This window comes from Onychostoma macrolepis, chromosome 19 (genome assembly GCF_012432095.1).
Source record: "Onychostoma macrolepis isolate SWU-2019 chromosome 19, ASM1243209v1, whole genome shotgun sequence".
Classification (NCBI taxonomy): domain Eukaryota; kingdom Metazoa; phylum Chordata; class Actinopteri; order Cypriniformes; family Cyprinidae; genus Onychostoma; species Onychostoma macrolepis.
The window spans coordinates 20,901,325-20,922,386 of NC_081173.1; the positions used below are offsets into that span (position 1 = coordinate 20,901,325).

The 21,062-nt window shown below is 36.4% G+C and overlaps 2 protein-coding genes and 1 long non-coding RNA gene across 3 annotated transcripts; 1 reads left to right on the plus strand and 2 right to left on the minus strand.

Annotated features, from left to right (window-relative positions):
• Positions 1-21: 21 nt before the first annotated feature.
• Positions 22-13,147, plus strand: kat2b (K(lysine) acetyltransferase 2B). The gene is made up of 18 exons (XM_058752955.1): positions 22-1,338; positions 2,453-2,591; positions 2,943-3,088; positions 3,799-3,885; positions 4,299-4,480; positions 5,329-5,520; positions 5,608-5,705; positions 5,794-5,919; positions 6,798-6,937; positions 7,027-7,235; positions 9,219-9,345; positions 9,450-9,560; positions 9,821-9,964; positions 10,103-10,217; positions 10,731-10,761; positions 10,843-10,906; positions 11,001-11,085; positions 11,169-13,147. Exons 1-18 carry the CDS (start codon positions 1,138-1,140, stop codon positions 11,357-11,359), a joined length of 2,388 nt encoding a protein of 795 aa, XP_058608938.1. The 5' UTR covers positions 22-1,137; the 3' UTR covers positions 11,360-13,147.
• Positions 13,148-13,776: 629 nt separating this feature from the next.
• On the minus strand, positions 13,777-18,670 carry ngly1 (N-glycanase 1). Its single transcript, XM_058752957.1, has 11 exons — positions 18,398-18,670; positions 18,029-18,143; positions 17,659-17,895; positions 17,298-17,460; positions 16,642-16,861; positions 16,216-16,337; positions 15,882-16,138; positions 15,606-15,782; positions 15,256-15,444; positions 14,547-14,724; positions 13,777-14,379 (listed from the first exon to the last, which is right to left on the minus strand). The coding sequence occupies exons 1-11, from the start codon at positions 18,496-18,498 to the stop codon at positions 14,204-14,206; spliced, it is 1,935 nt and encodes a 644-aa protein (XP_058608940.1). The 5' UTR covers positions 18,499-18,670; the 3' UTR covers positions 13,777-14,203.
• A 923-nt stretch (positions 18,671-19,593) lies between these two features.
• On the minus strand, positions 19,594-20,698 carry LOC131526346 (uncharacterized). The gene is made up of 5 exons (XR_009267430.1): positions 20,578-20,698; positions 20,211-20,427; positions 20,033-20,126; positions 19,818-19,873; positions 19,594-19,714 (listed from the first exon to the last, which is right to left on the minus strand). It is a non-coding gene; the product is annotated as an uncharacterized LOC131526346 (long non-coding RNA).
• Between the last annotated feature and the right edge of the window lie 364 nt (positions 20,699-21,062).

Genomic DNA, 21,062 nt, shown 5'->3' on the forward strand with positions numbered 1-21,062 from the left:
TTTTTTTTTAAGTGTCCCCCCTTTGAAACTAAAAATGCAGTTACCTAAATATTACTGTTAATGTATCAAATAAATTTCTTATAAATGGTATTGATAATATTGTGTGTTCAGAGGGCCAAATTAACTTCTAGTCTTATCACTGAGTGGAATTCTCATCACAGTGCGGATTCTTGTGTAATAGCATTTGTTTGTGATAATGACCCATAATAAGTAAATTGTACCTTGAGTCACAGCACCTTATTTGTTTGCTCATAAAGGACTGATTGCTGATTTTATTCTATGACTGATTGCAGATAAGCTTCATTTTACAAAGTGTTTTCCTATTTTCTTATAGTCAGACCTATATACATATATATAGTTGTATTAATGTTTGTGTTTTTGCCATTTTATTAGTTTTTTTTAAATAATTATACAGTTTTCTTTTTTTTTCTTTTAAAATTTCAGTTAGTTGCAAAGGCAAAAATTTAATTTTTCATCTGTTTATATTTTATTTTCAGGTTTTAATAGTTTTAGTTTTATTTAAGCCCCTAAGCATGCAACTGCTGTTTAACCTGAAGTTAAACCCTTTTTGCATAACTTTTGGAGGGGTCTGCAGGTCTAAAGTATGTTTACTAAAGAGATGACATTAGCTCTAGGCCCTGATTGTATCAAAAGCATGTTATTTGTTCACATTCAGATCTTTGCTGATTAAAAAGACCTTAAACCAGCCTAAGCTGGCTTCTTGGCCTGGTCAGGCTGATTTTAGAGACGGTTTGTGGACTTTTTAGCGGGTCATATTGGGAAGCCAGCTTCCAGACCAGTTAAACCAGATTGGTCAGGTGCTAGAGCAGGACTGTTGAAAAAGTGAGTTTCGAGCAAGTCATTTTAGAAGCAACAATGTCTCAACAAATCATGTCTAACGCTTGTAGCGCATTTGACCTTGAAAGGTTCGTTTAGAAACATGGCATATTTGTATCCTTCTCCGAATCATAACGGGATATTCATTTGTGCCTCCCCTAGCGGAGACAAGGCGGATTTACAATGTCAAATAAAAAAGCAGGGATGAACGCCATGTCTGATCCCGCTGTTGAGGGGTAGAGAGAGCGAATACAGCGGGCGGACTTCGAGGATTCGAGTCGGAGCGCGGAAGCAGGCTCGATGTCGGAGAGCGCGGGGATTCCTCAGGGCTCCCCGGCGGTGGGTGCAGCGGGCTCGGCTGCGGTTGCGCCCGGGGTCGGTGGAACCGAGTGTTCGGGCGCTGCTGTCGGTTCTGCACGTATCGCCGTCAAGAAGGCGCAGCTCCGCTCCTCCCCGCGTCCGAAGAAACTGGAGAAACTCGGTGTATATTCCTCGTGCAAGGTACATTAGAGATGTAAAAACATTGTTTACGTCTACAGTGCAAAGGAAAGACTCGCTTTTATTTGTTTAGCTGATAGCTGAAACTAGCAGTTACCTTACTTTACCGACTCTTGAATTTGCAAGCACAGCACAAAAAGCCATTGCTTTGTCTTCCATTCTTTTAAACTGCGAATGTGTTTTTTTTTCGTGCTTTAGCCACTTAAATTAATGCACAACAAAATTATATCAATGAACTCATCATTTCCGTGATCTGCAGTGATAATACCGCCGTGTTTGCCCATAGTGGGCAAGATGACGTGAACATTGGGTACTCTTGGCGGGTTGTCAATTTATTCTTTCTTTTAACAATGAATGCAGATTTTTAAATTGTATTTTGCCAAGTCAGACTAAAGTTTCATGGTGCTTTAGTGCGAGAGTTCTGCCGGAACGGGAGACACAATCTGAAGTTGATTACTCAAGAGGAGAGCGCGGCGTCTTTGTTTTGACAGGATGACAGCTGCTAAAGGGGCGTGGTTTACTACCGGGGGCGGGGTCTGTTGCTGGGGGGCGTTTTCTGCTCATTGTTGTCAGATCAGGCACACGAAACATATGGAGGCCCTCAAATGTTGAAATATTTAAACAAGTCGGTAAATACTTAATTAAATTAATGAAACATACAAACCATAAAATTATTTGTTAAAGAACCAAAAAACGTCCATTGTATTTCATTATAGCTTTAGTTTTGACTTGATTTATTTTCATTATATTAAAATTTTTTATTTCAGTTCTTAATTTTCGTTTTTAGAGTTACACTCAACAATAGCGGGCATCGTGTTGTTTCAACATTTATTTAATGATTTTTTTTTTTAGTGAGTTTGAGTAATTTTGGCCCTTCATAGAGTCCATCAGCATAAATTAAGCAAGGCTAAATAGTCCTGAAATCCCAATACCTGGAAATCAGGAATTTTCTATGGACTTAAATTTTTGATTTATGATTAAAATGGCAATAAATAATGTATACAAGGGTCTACTGGGTTCCGTGCAGTACTTTAATACATTTAGTGTATGAACATATTCCTAAAGTAGTCATTTTACTGTCTTATTTTGCTGGCTGATCTTTTTCATTCTCATACAGGCTGAAGGTGCTTGTAAGTGTAATGGCTGGAAGAGTCAAAACCCACCTCCAACTCCACCCCCTCCAACCCCGCCCAGGGCTGAGCAGCCAATTGCTGTTAACTTAATGGAGCCCTGCAGAAGCTGCAGCCACGCCCTCGGTAATGACTGTTTGTGTAATAGTAGAGTACAACAGCAGAGTTCAGAAAGATGAAATCCCATTCTTGTTATCCATAGAGAAATTAATATTCAGTGTTATAATATGTAAACCTTTCAAGAAAGACCTACAATAAGTCAGGGTTGTTAAGTGATAGTGTATTCACTCAAACTACTTAAACTACATAATTATTTGAATATTTTGCAGTAAACTTGAGTATATGGTGTTTTTTTTAAATATTTGAAATCAGTAACTTCCAATCAGCAGTTTTATATTGTACTGTTTATGCTTTAGCTATGTCAATGGCAAGGCTTCTTACAAAGTCACAATTTTATTCTTCTGTATTACTGGCCAGGTGACCATGTGACACACCTGGAGAATGTGTCAGAGGAGGAGATGAACAGACTGCTTGGAATTGTGCTGGATGTGGAGTACTTGTACACATGTGTCCATAAAGAAGAGGATCCTGACACTAAACAAGTTTACTTTTCTCTCTTCAAAGTTAGTTCCGTTGTTGTACATTGTGTGCGCTACAGTGCGTGACTCCCTGTTTTGGAAATATAAAAAATATCGTTCACGGAATGAAATAGTGACAACTATTCTGTTTATTTAGTACAAGTCATGTAAATACCAAAACTCTGGGATCAGTAAGATTTGTAATGTTTTTGCAATGTCTCTTATGCTCACCAAGATTGCATTTATTTGATAAAAAATACAGTAAAGTGATTAATATTGTAAAATATTATTACAAGTGTTTTTTATTTTAATGTATTTTAAATATAATTTATTTCTGTGATGGCAAAGCTGAATTTTCAGTAGCCAGTAATTAAGTCTTCAGTTTAACATGAGATTTAATTAGGTTTCATGTTGATTTGGTGCTCAAGAAACATTTCTTCTTATTATTGTGTTAAAAACAGTTGTGCTGGAAACCGTGATACATTTTCAGGATTCTTTGGGAAATAGAAAGTTCAAAGAACAACACGTATTTGAAATAGAAAGCTTTTGTAACATTATAAATGTCTTTACTGTCACTTTTGATCAATTTAATTCATCCTTGAGTTGCTGAATAAAAGCATTAATTTCTTTAAAAAAACTGACCTGAAATTTTTGAACAGTAGTGTATATTAATATATATTTACATTCTGATGTGTTTAATCTGTTTGCTACTATTTGTCAATCTTACCTACCTGTATTTGTTGAAAATGTCTTAGTTGCTACGGAAATGCATCCTGCAGATGGGAAGGCCTGTGGTAGAAGCTCTGGAAAGCCCACCTTTTGAAAAACCAAGCATTGAACAGGTAGCTGCTTAAATTGCAAGGCTGTAATCTCCATAGGTAATGAATATAATGGACGATCAGTATGCATTTCATCAACGTCTCATTCTTTAACCCCTCAGTCTGGAATATTTGGTAACAATATTTGGTCAACTTTTTCTTCACATCACATTCAAATGTTATGTCAGTGTCAGGAAGTGTAAAAGTGCAAATAAAGATAAATCTCCTATGAGGTCAATAGTGGCTTTATTCTGAAACGGGACATTTTCAGGAACCTCTGATGTTTTTAACAACATTGTTTTCTTGGTTTATATGTAGACAGTGCACTTTGCCTGTGATGCACAAATCAGAGAGAAAACAAACAACCCTACACATTCCTGACATCCCTGTAGCCGGTGTCACACAAACATGTTTTTCATGTGTTGTTGTTATTGCAGGGTGTGAACAATTTTGTGCAGTACAAGTTTAGCCACCTACCGTCAAAGGAGAGGCAAACCATTGTGGAGCTCGCAAAGATGTTCCTCAACCAGATCAACTACTGGCAGCTAGAAACGCCCTCACAAAGGAGGCAAAGAGCACCTGATGATGATGTGGCTGGTTATAAAGTCAACTACACCAGGTGAATGCTAGTTTAGTTGAGTTTAGAGGCACCTAAGAGAGGGGTGGGTCTCGTTTTCCATTTTTTTTTTCTCTTCTGTTTTCACCTTATTGTAATTTAAAGATGATGTGAAATAACAATTGGCTCTGTTTATTTTCCTAAAGTGCCAATATTATGCATTTAAAAGCCATAATTTTATTTTTGGGGTCTGCTAGAAAACATGTACATGATTTAAAGTTCAAAAAACACATTATTTCTCACACATTGTACATTTCTTCAGCACCTCTTTCCACCTTCTTCCTGAAATTCTGTTATGTTGTTCATTTAAAGCCTGCCTTTCTGAAAAGCCCAGTTTAAAGTCCTGAGCCTTCATGAGCATCTATAGACAGTATTAAATCTATATTAATTATGGCTTCTTTATTGAAAGTCCATACAATGTTTTTTTTCTCCTTAACATAGCAAAATAACCAACTGTTCTTTGTGGGCGGGCCAAAGTAGCCAGTAGGCGGGTATTATGCAAATATGTAAGATAGTGATGTAGCAAAGTCTTTGTAACCGGCCTTAGTCAGGGTTGTGCTATAATTAATTTTTGACTGGAATAAAAACAAGGCTGTGAGGAACAGAAGTACAGTGTGTTCAATGGATTGTACAGTTGTTAAACAAAATACAGATGGCTCAATGGACAAAACGTCTTTTTGAAAATACTTTCAGGGGACAAAAACTCCATAAAATAGGTTTGAAAGTTGTGAGTTGTGAAAATTACATGATCTAGGACGTTTATACAGTGCATGCCATTGTAAAGACCAGACCATAAGTCTATCCCTCCATTTAATACATATTTCTGGTCTTCTTGTGTGTTCGTGTTGCAGGTGGCTGTGTTATTGTAATGTGCCTCAGTTCTGTGACAGTCTCCCTCGGTATGAGGCCACACAGATTTTCGGCCGCACTTTTCTGCGCTCTGTGTTCACTGTAATGAGGAAACAGCTGCTGGAACAGGCCCGGCAGGAGAAAGACAAACTACCACCTGAAAAACGTACACTCATTCTTACACATTTCCCCAAGTAAGCACGCAACCACACAGACAGAACTTTCCACAAATAACAGGTCCATTAAATGTCTGTATGTGAATATGTGTGTGTTGTGTGCAGGTTTTTGTCTATGCTGGAAGAAGAGGTTTATAGTCATAATTCGCCCATCTGGAGTGAAGACTTCATGGTTCGTTTATCAGGTGGAAAGATTCCCACAGGTGATTAGCAATGTTAGAGTTAATTTTATTCAGTTGTATGTGTCACATGGCTATGTAAACAGACTTTTCTCCTCTCTGATTGGTGCAGTGATCAGTGCTCCACCCGTGACCCGCCCCTTGTACTACAGCAGTAGTCCCGCCCCAGTGGAGCTGGTTGGAGGAGGCAGTGTAAGCCCGGCCCGGAAAACAGCATCTGCTTTGGAGCCCAATCCAGGTATCAACTTATTTTATGACATTTTATTCAGTACCTTTGCCATTTATGTAGTCTTAATGATGAATCTAATTATTGTCCAAAAGTTTGGGGTCAGTAAAGTTTTTTTGATTTTTTTAAGAAATCATATTTTTATTCAGCAAGGATGCATTAAATTTATCAAAAGTGACAGTAAATACTTGCACAAAAGCAGCACAATTAATAACATAGATATTAATAAGAAATCAGCATATAAAAATTATTTCTGAAGGATCATAGCAAAAATTTAATTTTAAAATGCATTAAAATAGAAAATAGTTATTTTAATTTGAAATAATATTTCGCTGTATAATATTTTTACTGTATTTTGTTATTTAAAGTACCCCCTGAGATTAAGTTAATATTACAATCATTTCACTTAAATGTAATGTTCACAGTTTATTCATAAAGGTGACATGCATGAAAACTTATACAATTAAATAAAAAATGTGAGTGTTTTATTTTAAAAAATGTAAAAAATTATTACAATTTATAATATTTATAATATTTACAATCTGTATGAGCGTATCATGGCTAATCTTTAAATATGTAAATCTAAGTCAATGTGTTTACCTTTAGAATTTTGTTGTTACTTTAAAATACATTTTTACCTATTTAATCCATTAATCTAATAGACATAGCATCCCATTTTATATCATAATGTAGAATATAATATACAACTCCAAAAGTTTATATATATATATATATATATATATATATATATATATATATATATATATATATATATATATATATATATATGTTTGTGTGTGTGCTGCAGATAGCTGATGTGTTAAAGTTGCTAAACCTTATTGAATCAGATTAGAGGGTCTTAATAGATTTGACTCTATGCACATATGTAGGTGGAGAAAAGCGAAAGTCTTTTGAGCCGTTGCCTCACGAGGACAGCAAACGACCCCGTGTGGTTGGTGACATTCCTATGGAATTAATTAATGAAGTCATGTCTACAATTACAGACCCTACTGCCATGCTGGGACCAGAGGTAAACAGAGTGTGTCTAATTTGTTTTTTATACCATAGATGGTTGTACAAATCTCATATCATAGAGACTAGAGACTGTCTTTCTCTCAGACCAGTCTTCTCTCCGCTCATTCTGCGCGTGATGAAGCTGCTCGATTAGAGGAGAGACGTGGCGTCATCGAGTTCCATGTCATTGGAAACTCCCTCAACCAAAAGCCCAATAAGAAGATCCTCATGTGGCTTGTTGGCCTGCAGAACGTCTTCTCACACCAGCTGCCCCGCATGCCTAAAGAATACATCACACGCCTCGTCTTTGACCCGTATGTTTGCTACCATTAACCATTTTAATGTGCTTAAAGGAACACTCAACTATTTTTGAAAATAGGCTCATTTTCCAACTACCTGAGACTTAAACAGTTGAGTTTTACCGTTTTCGAATCCATTCAGCCGATCTCCGGGACTGGCGGTAGCAGCAGGCGCAATTATATTACGCAGCGTCTCTCACAAATGTCTCCATGGTTGCAAGGCACGCTCCCTGTGCAAGCAGCGCTGCGTAATATCATTGGTACCCATGGTACGGCAGCAAAGTTCCTCGATTATTACGCTGGAATGAGAGTATAGTTCCTAGCCATATTGGCCTAGAAAATCGCAACTTTTCATTTTCCGTCAGTCTTAGTACACCATGTAACTACAGAAGAGTCAAGTTTTAAATAGGAAAAATATTGAAACGCTTGCTAACTGTCTAATCAGATTCAATGATCTATGCTAAGCTGCAGCTAAAAGTGCTACCGCCAGACCCGGAGATCGGCTGAATGGATTTGAAAACGGTAAAACTCAACTGTTTAACTCTTGGGGAGTTGGAAAATGAGCTTATTTTCAAAAATAGTGGAGTGTTCCTTTAAAGGCTAACTCGCACAGACGAACACCAACAAACAAGTTGGCTGTTGGATTTAGAATTTTCGGAAAATTAACTTGTCATGTTCACACTGCCCCAACAGACACCAACAAACACTCACAGAACATGTTCAGTCATGTGAAAACAAAAGCCAACCAACAGCAGCAGATGCCGACAGGGGTAACACACTGATCCAACAATACCCAACAAACATGTTTGTTGGTGTTTGTCTGTGCGGTATGAATTTGCTTAAAGACTTTAAAAGTCTGATACCTATAGTAACAGGCCTACTGTAGAGGATTAAAGCTTTAAAAACTGGTGTTTTCTGTCATTTTAAAGGGATAGTTTACACAAAAATGTCATCATTTACTCAGCCTCATGTTGTTCCAAACCTGTACAAGTTTCTTTCTTCTGTTCAGTTTCACTGCATTATTTAGTCTATTAAAATACATTTAGAATTCCTCAAAATTCAAGATGAGGGGAAAAATATGCCCCCATATGACTTATTGTTATATGTTTATATTGGTCTCATCTGATATAGTTAATATCACATAAAGAATACAGCTTTTTCTCCAAATATCAGTATGATTGCAATGTGACAGATTTTTTAAGAGACCAATAAACCAGAAGTTAGTGTTAACTGGCATAACAGTTCCTGTTTTTGCTCCTATTTCATCAGCGAAAATAGTTTCAAACAAAGCCACAGCAGAACAGTTTTACGTCTCTGAGCAACACACGACAGTGTTTCGTTACTGAATCAATCAGCCGTTTGAACGAATCGGTTTAATGAATGACTCAGCGACTTACTGAATGACTCAATGACTCACCCAAAATCTTTTAAAATTTGGTTGATACTGATTTAATTTTATTGGTAACAGGCCTATAGTGTCTTACTGTTTACATTTATTGATTGAAAAATTAAAAGAGAAAGGATGATGCATACATTTAATTAGGTTTGAAAAAAATTGGCCTTAAAAGCTAAAAATTAATTTAAACTTATTGGAAAAGTCAATTTCTGTTACTCCTGCAAACTAACCATCGCACAGAATAAGAAGAATATCAAATGCTTTGGGAGTCAGCTGTCCATGGTAGTCCAAAATACCAGCACAATAACATGCTAAGCAAAATATTGTCTAATTCAATTATTTATCTAATTAATTAAAATTCCAGAACATATTGAGATGTATTTTTTTTGTCATTATAACACACCCCTATATGGAAGTCAATGGCTGCCAACAACTGTTTAGTTACCACCATCCTTCAGAATCTACTCTTTTATGTTCAGAAGATGAAAGGATGATGAGTTGAATTAATTGTTTTAATTGTTTAATCTGGTTAAAGTTAACCTCTTGCTTCCTGTAAACTGACATAACATTGTGATGAGTCAGTGCGTTTCCTCTTTACACAGGAAACACAAGACTCTGTCTCTGATTAAAGATGGCCGTGTTATTGGGGGAATCTGTTTCCGGATGTTTCCAACTCAGGGCTTCACTGAGATTGTGTTCTGTGCCGTCACCTCCAATGAACAAGTCAAGGTATGTTGTCTTATAAGAACTGTGATGCATTCCCATTATTATTTGTTGTTATTCTTTCTCACTCATTGCTAGCTTGACCTTTACTCATTTGATTGTTATTTAAGGGTTATGGGACTCACCTCATGAACCATCTGAAGGAGTATCACATCAAGCACGAAATTCTCAACTTTCTCACCTACGCTGATGAATACGCCATTGGCTACTTCAAAAAACAGGTCAGTGCTCTATTAGTTCCACGACACAAAATACAACTAAAGTGGATGGTGAATTACATTGCCACGGATGTTCTGCTTAACATCTTCTTTTGTTTCACAAATGAAATGAAAATTAATGTAATATTTTTTAATAAGAATATGATGAAGAAGAACAATGCTGGGTTATAACAACATGAGGATGATAATGAGGATTTTTTTTAGGTACTATCGCTTTAAGTATATGTCCCTATTCTTATTTTGTTTCTCTTGCTTCATGTCAGGGATTCTCTAAGGACATTAAAGTGCCAAAGTCAAAGTATGTGGGCTACATTAAAGACTACGAGGGAGCCACACTCATGGGCTGTGAGCTGAACCCCTGCATCCCTTACACCGAGTTCTCTGTCATCATCAAGAAACAGAAAGAGGTCTGTGTGTGTGTGTGTGTGTGTGTGTGTGTGTGAGCATGAGATCTGAGGTGTGTCAAAGAGGTTACAGTATGGTAAAGTGCATAATTTTGTTATTGCCTAAAGGCTTTTATATCTCTATCTTACCCTCTCTCTCAGATCATTAAGAAGCTTATAGAGCGCAAGCAAGCACAGATTCGGAAAGTCTACCCTGGCCTGTCCTGTTTCAAGGAGGGAGTTCGTCAGATTGCCATTGAGAGCATTCCAGGAATCCGTATGTATCACTTTTATATAGCTTATATATATATAAAAAACCTAATAAAAAATGTATAATAATAATACAATATTTTATGTAATTCTGTAATTTATAACAATAATACCATTTTAATAATAAATATTACGATTTTAAATAAATGTGTTCTATTTGAATATATTTTAAAATGCAGTATATGTTGATCTGCTGCTTAAGAAACATTTCTTATCATTCTCAATGTTAAAAACAGTTGTGCTGCTTAATTTTTTTTTTTTGTGGAAACAGTGATGTCAGGATGCTTTGATGAATAGATACTTCAAAAGAATGGCATTTTTTTTACTTCACTTTTGATGCATTTTATGCATTCTTTGCAAAATAAAATATTAATTTCTTTAAAAAAACGTACTTGCCCCAAACCTTTGAACAGTATTGAATAAATATTAATTTTATTAAATATTTATTTCATAGTAAATAATATATTTAAATCAATAATAAATTGAATTGAAACTTTACTGTTTACATGTCTTTGGACAGGTGAGACGGGCTGGAAGCCTTTAGGGAAGAGGTGAGTGTGTATCCGTGAGTAACAGCTAAACAAATCTTATGTAAACATGTAGTTTGTTTCATTTTATGTACTTTTTCACAGCAAAGAGCTGAAGGATCCAGACCAGTTGTACAGCACCTTAAAGAACATCTTACAGCAGGTCAAGGTAATATATCTGCATTTCTTACATGTTTCAAAAACTATATTTATGAAATAAAACCATAAAAAGACTAATTAGGAATATGTATTGTACTCCTCAGTCACACCAGAATGCATGGCCCTTCATGGAGCCTGTAAAGAAGAACGAGGCACCTGGTTATTACCAAGTCATCCGCTTCCCTATGGGTACGCAGAGATCTCTTATACACAATGCACCTCAGGCTTACTTTTGAGCATGAAATGCCTGACTGTTATATTGTGCATTGCAGACTTGAAGACAATGAGCGAGCGTCTGAAGAGTCGTTACTATACCACACGGAAGCTGTTCATGGCTGACATGCAGAGGATCTTCACTAACTGCAAAGAGTACAACCCTCCTGAAAGCGAGTACTACAAATGTGCCAACCTACTAGAGAAATTCTTCTACACCAAGATCAAAGAGGCAGGCCTCATCGTTTAGTAATCCAGCTAGGGGGCGCAAGTAGTCGGTTTCCCTTTCTACCTCTTTTTCTCCATGTTTATCCTATATATAACTCCCCATTGTTTTTGCATCAAAAGGAGGGTTTTCTGAAATGAAGACATTTAAAGGAATAGTTCACCGAAAAATTAAAATTTGCTGAAAATGTACTTAACCTCAGGCCAGGCAAGTTTGTTTGTAATCTGTAAAAATTTGGAGAAATTTAGCATTTCATCACTTGCTCACCAATGGATCCTCAGCAGTGAATGGGTGCCGTCAGAATGAGAGTAAAAGCATCACAAGTAATCCACATGATTCCAGTTTAATATCTTATGAATCAAAAAGCTGTGTTTGTAAGAAACAAATCCATCATTAAAGCATCACAAGGCATTAACTGATGGAGTCCTGTGGATTATTGTGATTGTTTTTATCAGCTGTTTGGACTCTTTATTTTGACGGCACCCATTCACTGCAGAGGATCCATAGGTGAGCAAGTAATGTAATGTTTAATTTCGCCAAATCTGCTGAGATGAGCAAAAAACACATTTACATTTTGGATGGCCTGAGGGTTATTACATTTTCAGGAAATTTTCAAATCATTTTTGGGTAAACCATTTCTATAAAGATATTTGGCGCGTGTGAATATCCACATGACCGCCATGTGTGAAAAGTCTTTTTCCTGTCTTAAAAATTCCTTCTGCCAAAACTGCGGAACAATTTTACGGTATGTACGGCTGGATGCTTTTGGTGTGCATGTGTTCTTGCTAGTGTGTGTATATAATAGCAAAAATCTGTTTATATAGATAAAATTTTATGAAAAAACTGTATATTTTATATAGTAGCGAAGGATGTGGCCTACAACTCAGCCAAGAAAAATTACTCTAATTACCTAATGTCGTACCTTCAAACAGCACTTATTTATTATTAAACCTAAAGAAATGGTGATAAATACTAGTATTGATACAATGAAGATTCCTAATCAGAAACTTGCACATCTGCGGTCTTTATCAGAGCGTGGTGTAATGAGGAGCATTCCCTGAGCAGTGAGAAAAACAGTCTTAATATGCTTAATCTTTATGGCTGTGCTTCTAATAAAAACGTACAGCCTTTGTATGTAAAGGTGACACGTGCAATGACTCGCACTATTGTTGTTTTCTAAAATATTTGTACTTTTAAATAATTAAGAGATGGGCTTTGTACTACATTTGGGGGAATGGGGGATAAAGCTATTTTAAGGTCTTTGTACCTTTGCTTTTAAAGACATAGCATATTTTATAGAATGATTAAATATTTAGAGCAACTAATGTGAAAGAAATGTCTACTTTTGTGTTGGACTGTTTTAGTAGAGGGTAATGTTGCACAAACTGCACAATTCTTTTTTTTCTTTTTCTTTTTTTGTTCTTGCACTTTTTTAGATACAGAAATTGTTAAAGAAAAAAAATCAATCATTCATTTCTTGAGTTATTACACGTTTATGTATATTTTATCATTTATTTGGATGCCATTTTTGTTTGCTGACCAATTTAGGTATGTTATTAAGCAGAATATGTCTGTTTTTGTTTTTATTAAAAATGAGTCAACAGACTGGAGTTCCTGGATTTGTGCAAAATTTGCTGGTCTAGTCTAGCATTTCACCATGTAGCACAATGCTCTCAACGGTGTTTCCAATACTATAAAGCCAAGTAAAGAAAGCTTATTTGCTCAACCAGGATACCTGTTTCCTACATAGCTGTGCTCGTGTTCTGTCTCTTCGCGATCTTCACAAGATAATAAAATAATTTCAAATCAGTATTGACAGTGTTTATGTATTTGTCAATGAGCCGCCTGTTTCACGTGTGGGTCCTTACCATGCTAATGACTGACTGACTGTATGTTATCTGTTACTTATACAATAGTTAGTTTTGGTCCTTTAATCTGATCAGCATTCCAAGAATAATATTAAGTGTAACATCACTTACTTAACATCACAAACTGTGCTTCTAAATTAAATTAAATGAGTAGACAACAGTATCTTTTATGTAATGCATAGTTCACCTAGAAATGAAAATGCACTCACCCTCAGGTCATCCATGTAGATGAGTTTATTTTTATTTTTTTCTCAGGACAGATTTGGAGAAGTTTAGCACTATAGCACTATATCACTTGCTCACCACTTGATCTGTCATTTTGGCCAGAAGCAGTGGTGGATTTGTTTCTTACAAATTCAACTTTTTGTAAGACGTTAATTGATGGACTGGAGTCGTGTGGATTATTGTGATTCTATTTGGACTCTCATTCTGACGGCACCCATTCACCGCAGAGTATTCACTGTTGAGCAAGTGATGTAATGCTAAATTACTTCATCTTGGATGGCCAAGGGTGAGTAAATTTTCAGAACATTTTATTTTTGAGTAAACTGCAGTAAAAAGTTAAAGCACAACTGAAGAATTCAATAATTTAATGTATGGCTAAAAGGTCATATCATTACACTTATGAACAGAAAAGTATGATGTAAAGTTAGTTTTAAAATGATGCCTAAAACTCAAGAATAAAATGGCAGATTTTACATTTCCAAGTTTGTTTACATCTAAAATCACATTTATTTGACATTACAATAAAATAGTTACATTTTCAAAACCGGCCTGCTAGCCTGAGTAATTTACAGTAAAATATTTCTGGCTAGTGGAAACAAAAGAGAAAATTGCATACAGTATGAAGACATGCAGATGAGACTTGATGCTGGGCTTTGAAAGAAAACCCTTGATTGCTGGGTTGTATCTTAAAGGAAAGTAAAAACTTGCTTTTGATGAAACATTTAATTAGTATTTCACGTGTATTTGCATGAGTTGTATACATGCTAATCTCTCATCAAGACTCTTCCATTTCAACCAAGATTTCAAATAAAACTTTCTCCATGTCTTTTAAACTCTGTCTGAAGAGCTGAGCGTGTTGCCATGACACTTCACCCTCTCCTCCTGTGAGCTCCGCCTCCACAATCAGCTCTTTGCCTCCGGACAGACTTGAAGAGGAGTGCAGTTCACCATCTGTGAAAAAACAAAACGATTACTAATATTATAATCAAGCTTAATTACTGGCAATCATGTTACATTTAAAAACCCATTTCAGAAATGAGCTCTTGAAGCACAGAGAGCAGTGATTCAACCTGATACACAAAGCACAGAGCTGATGCATCAAACAGTGAGACTCGTACCTCCAGGGAACTCTATGGTGGTCTCGGCAGAGCGTAAACTCCAACGCACGCTGCCTGAATGGAAGTTCTGGCTGAAGGCTCGGACCGAAGCGGACTTTATCTTCATCCCTACTGGAGCGCAGTTCAATTTCCAGCTTATCCTCCCGAAGGAAGAGCCCTCTGTTCGTGCCAAATACACCTACAAATCACAGAACCAGCGCTGTAAGTACTGCATTTAAACCCAAATAAATACTTTTAAGATCACAGCAATAAATAACTTTTAAAAATATATTAAAATAGTAATAAATGTGATAATATTTCACAATATTACTTTTTTTTTTTTTTTTTTTCATATTGTTGATCAAATAAATGCAGTCTTGGTGAGCATAAGAAATTTCTTTCAAAAACATCAAAAAATTTTAACAACCCCAAACTTTTAAACGGTAGTGTATTATAAATCTATTTTACTCTGCCAAAGTGAGAAAATTAAAACGCATCATGAATTTATAGAAAACAAAAGTATACAACTAAACAAATGATGCTACAAGATTGAACAGTATTAGAAATAAAGTTAAGTATAAAATAAAAAGAAAAGAAATAAACATTAGCATTAAATATACCATTGATTTAAAAATAAGTAGAATTAGACATAAAACAAAATTTACCACTAATATTGATTATATAAGGAAAGGTATTTTCTTCAAAAAATAAACAGCTAAAAGAAACAAACCATCTGCCAGTCATTCTCTTCTTTCCTGAACATATTTTCTGTCCTCCAAGCACCTCTCTGCCACCCTGGGATAGTTTCTTGGCCATTGCTCAGTCTGAAGTAACAGTTTTTGGCCACATTATAGCAAATGTGGAACAACTTGTTTTGCTTTTCAGATTCTGAAGGAATGAAGACATGTTCCTGTCCATCCTGGGAGAAAACATACATAAAAGGTAAGTTAATACACACACACACACATATATAAACTAAACAATTTTTTTACTGATTGTGATGTAACTTTTATATATATATATATCTGACTCCAATGGCATAATCAGTAAAAATTAGATCTTTATAGACAAGCATCTCACCCCTTTAGCATCACTTGCCCCAGACTCCCCTCGAGCCACCCTCCAAGCCAGAGATCCTGAGATGCGACCTCCCAGATCTCCAGATGTAGGAGTCTTTGGAGAAATAAACTCTACCAGCTCCACCAGCAGTCTTTGCAATAGCTGCTGCTTCCTCTCTGCTCCTAGAGACTGCTGCCTCTACGGGTATGAAGTGGTAATAACAGTCAAATTGATTTATTTGAAGCAATAATGAAAGGAGCTGCACTTTGGATGAGGGCATGAAAATGAGAAACGTACTGTAGCGTTGAGACCGTTAAGCGTATGCAGCAGCCATGTCTCCTGAATCTGTGTGCGTCTGGAAAGGACCTCTGGGTGTTTACAGGAGTACCTCCATGTCACATCCACAACCTGGTCCTTAGAGAACGCCAGGATGTAGGAGAGTTTCTTCCCCCAGCCGACTTCATACAGGAGGGGTTTATCGCATGTGTTTTCACAAGGGTCACAGTGTAGCCAGCGACGCTGCGACTGAGAATACACCTCCGTCCACACGTGATCTGAAAGCAGGACCAAACTGAGTGTTTCTATTCACAAATGATATCATTGTGGTACAGTAATACTGTAAGATTTGTACCTGTGCTGTCCCAGATGTATCTGCCCTCAAGGCCTAAAGCTCGGCAGAGCAGCGTGAAACAGTTGGCCCATTCCCCACAACGCCCTCTTCTGGTCTCCAGAAGCTTCTCTGGGTGATTGTACCTGGGAAAGGAAAAAAAGTCAGTTTGTAACTGACATGAATAACATTGCTCTTTCAGAGTCACATGGACTACTGTTGTGGTATTATTGTCCTTTTGTCCGAAAATGGATCCAGGATCAAGAAAGTCATACAGGTTTGCAATGACATAAGTAAATGACGACAACATTTTTGGATGAACTACTTGTGCCTATTTATTAATTTGACAGGGGTAATACAAAATAAAATTCCATACAGGTTAATGAACCTTTAAAATGTGTACTACATCAACAGTGCAACTAGCTGATAGTAATGAAAAAGCTGATGTACCTTGGGAATCTAGTAGAGAGTTGGCAGGTGTGACAGTAGTGGTTCTCTACACGGCCTGCATCCCAGCGTAGGTCATCATTTGAGGGGGGGAGGGATCCGGAAGGCTGGGTTGCACCTCCACATCGGCTACATGGCAGGTTGTTCACCCAAGAAAAGAAGTCCCCTTTGAACCACTGCAACAGCTCTAGAACCAACATGTCTTCCTCACCTAGACTACATGCTGAGGGTGGAACACAACACATAAACATGAGTCTGGAGTCTTTATTTCATCCAAGTTTATACATATTGTTCAAAATGTCTTTGTATAAAACTTTTAGATGAGGGAAAGGAATTCAGCAGTCATTACTCCAGTTTTCAGTGTCACATGATCTTTATTATTATTAATGTAGAAAACTGCTAATTAATATTTTTTTCTGGAAACCATGATAATTTCTTTTTTCAGGATTCATTAATGAATAAAAAGTTCAAAAGAATAGCATTTTTTAAACAAAAAACATAACATTATTGTCAATGTTGATCAATTTAATGCATCCTTGACAAATAAACTATATATAGTTATATTTTTACATTTTCTTAAAATTATATTCTACAGAATATCAAAATGTACTTATATTAAACTACCAGACTGATGTAAAATGATATGATGTATTGCTGACCTGGTTCTGCATCCTTGGCTTGTTTCAAGCGTTCTTTAGCCCCGGATCTGAGCAGTTCATGAGGTATGCAGTTCAGAGCCTTCTGCTGCAACTCAGGGCTCTCGTATATCAACACATGCTGAAAGTTTGACTGCAGAGTCTTAAGAAATGTCACTCTGCTCGACTAATATACCAAAAAACAAAAAGAGAAAGGAGAAAAAGAGTATAACAACGTTTGAACTAAACTATTTATTTTCCACATTATTAATTTTGCTGTTTTAACTGGTAGTGTGAAAAGCTTCAGCTATAAACTGAAAATCAAATTTAAGATGCCATCCTGAAAAAGGACCGTGAAATTGAATTAGGAAGAAAAAAGACTCACGGTGAATGGCAGAGCAGCTGGTGCAGGTGTAGGAACAGCAGAGGAAGAAGACACAGAGCCTGCAGAAGAAGCGGAGGGCAGTGATGGCGGAGGACTTGGAGGAACTCTGGCACATTGTTGGCTGGATGCAGCTTTACTCGCACCAAGTCTCTGGTCCCTTTCAGCGGCAATTGTCTCCCGCACCTGCCTCAGCTTCTCCACAGATGCAGACTTTGGAAACACCAGGTGGGTTTCAGCCTAACGTGGATGCATACAAAAAGCAAATCTGACATGTTATGATATTTTTAAGCCATAAAAGTGTAGATCTGTGTGTGTGTGTGTGTGTGTGTGTGTGTGTGTGTGTGTACATGGTCATATGCAGGGCACCAACCTCCTCAAAGCCCATCTCGAAGAGACATTCAACGGCTCCTTTGACAGGTAGGAGCTTGGTGGAAAATGTTGGATTTCCGATTCGTATTGATCTGTATTTATCCTCATTTGGGTTTCTACAAAAAAAGAAAAGAAACAAAGACATACTCAAGATCAAACTAGAAACTGAAATAATGCAATAGAAATAATATGTAACCCAGAGATTGCGTACAATATGATTAATGTAGAAAAGGGAATTCAAAAAACAAGATGGTTTACAGTCCGCTGTCTTATGGACATTACATCGTACCTACTTAGAGAAGAGACTGTCATTTCCAATAATCAGGCGTAACAACATTCCACCCGGCATTCTCCGGAACAATTCACTTACCTAAGAATATTGTCCGCGTATGTAATGAGCAATTTAGAAACATCCAAAAACACTTCTGTGGGATTTTCACACAAAGCAGTGACTCCTTGAGACCCAGACATGATTATTCATTTAACTTCTACAGCAAATACATCCGTGAGACAACACGTAACCTGCTTCTACTCAAAGTTGCGAATTCATAGCTGTCCGTTTTGTGCCTGGTACATATATTCCAGGAAGAAATATTGTAGGTTATGTTAATTTGTTGTTTAATTTTTCATGTAACTATAAAATATACAAATGACTTTAAACATATTTTATAAAAATGTTTTGACACAGCTGAGCAGTCTGCATGAATTCATAGATGGACAGGCGATCCCAGAGCCCTAAACAAGCGACTTTAGAAATGATGGCATGATAAAAGTCTTTTAAAAGTCCTTAGCGATCACATCAACCAAATTTTTATGCGTCTGCTATTTTATTATCATTTTATTAACTTACTGTTGTTACAATGTGTTTGAGATCAAAACACAAGATAAGGCGTACATTTCACGTGATATAAATATAATATATAATACAATAATTATCAAAATTGTATAATAAATTGCTCTAAAAATAAAATGTTTTAAAAATGTATAAAATATTGCTATAGTTAATAATTACAAAACAAATATAGAGAGAATAAAAATGAAATACACAGTAAAATCTAACACTAACTGTGCAGCTGAGCGTGTGCAAATAAAATACGCAGCTATATAGATGTGTATGAGCAAAAGAATGAACGGATTAAATTGTGTACACGGGACTACCCTTACAAAAAAATCCTGCAGGAATCCTGCAGGAAAAATCCTGCAGGACCTACACACCACATACCTGCACATTCCTACAGGATCCCACAGGATTTTCGTGACCATTTTCCTGTAGGACTCCTGCAGGAATCCTACAGAAACCTACAGGAAACATGCAGGACTTCCTGCAGGAAACCTACAGGAAACATGCAGGACTCCTGCAGGAAACCTACAGGAAATCTAATTTGCATTAGTGTTCAATTCCTATAGGACATCTGCAGAAATCCTAATGAACTATTATGTATATTCATCATGTTGGATTGCTGAAGGGATATTCAGAACCTCCTGTATAACAACACACTTTTTAAAAGCAATGTTGTGTCTCAAATTTAAATATCACCAAAAATTAAAAAAAGACTTCAGAAAATGTTAATTGTGAATTATTTATTAGTCAAAAGAGCTTAAAGATAAAATGAGATAAGTGTGACGAAAATGAACACTCTGAACAGAACGTGGCCCATCATTCTTCAGAAACCAATAACTCTGGACTCTGGAAAAAAAAGAGAGAAACATTTTTGCCTTAACTTTTAATAAGTTAATAAAATATGCATAAATATAATTACATGCATATGTAACAGTGAATTTGCCCTCACCTCTTATGTGCTTCACCACTCAGTGTTGCAGCGTAACAGTGTCCTTCTTATGATGCCTGAGAAATATGAGTATACACTACATATATAAATACTGAAATATAAGGTACTGTAATTATAAGAACTGTAAATGATTATCTTTCAGATTAGTTGACATGTGAAACAAAATATTTAATGAATAACACTTAAAATATTACAAATATATTAGAAAGTAAAACCTGCTAAGGAGTTTATGTTCATCATTCAATTTTTCCCGTAAAGCAGCCCGAAGAAACTTTCGTGGAGTTTCTGGAAATTTCTTCGAAACAGTGTCTGAAAGAGAAATGTATATAAAGTTCAGTGTCAGATATTTGTTATGAGAGCATATATACTTAAAAACCTTTAACACCTTTATACCTATAATAAGTTCCACTTTTGTGGGGTCCAGAGGGGGCTTGGCTTGTGATTCCTTGTTGGCATTTCCAATTTTTCCAGAAAGGCTGTGGGTAGCTAACATGCTCCTTCCAAAAACAGCCACGGCTAAATCCTTAATCATGGCTGACCATGACGTGCCCCCTCTACCACATGCTTGGAATGTATCCTTTGCCATGTTTAGTTTTTTGTGGATTTCAACCTGTGCAATACACATTAAATAATAAATTGAATTGGCCACATTTTTGTAATCTGCGTTTTACAAAATCCTTATGCTTTCCTAAATCTCACACACAAATAATAGACTTATTATATGGTGTGAAAAAAATAAAATAAAAAATAGTATTCTCACATGGTCCAGTCCAGAAGAGCTAAGATGTGAAGAGTTGGCTGGTTGAAGGGCAGCGCTGCAAGCTGCACTTGTTAGGGAGGTTTGCACAGCATGCTTGTTTGCACTTCTGTTTGGCAGCAACTCCAAATCTGTTAATAATCTCTAAATAAAAAGCAATGTTTAAATGAACTCATTCATTCATATAGCAAAAAAATCTATAACCATGTATATCAATAGCCTACCATTTTGCAGTTTAAAGTTCAGGGCCTTTAGTTGCTGATTCTCTGCTCTCAAGGCCTTTATTTCATTCTCAGGTCATTTAATGTGTAATTTTCTTTGTTTTTTCTTCTATTTTTTAGCAACAGTGTGTCATTTTGTGTTTTTTCCACCTAAGTTGAGAGACAAAATTAAAGTCACAGAACAACAAAAAGACATGCATTGTCACTTAACTCTTATACGGTCTTGAGGTGTTTTGACCATAAATGGCATTGCTACAATTTTTAAAA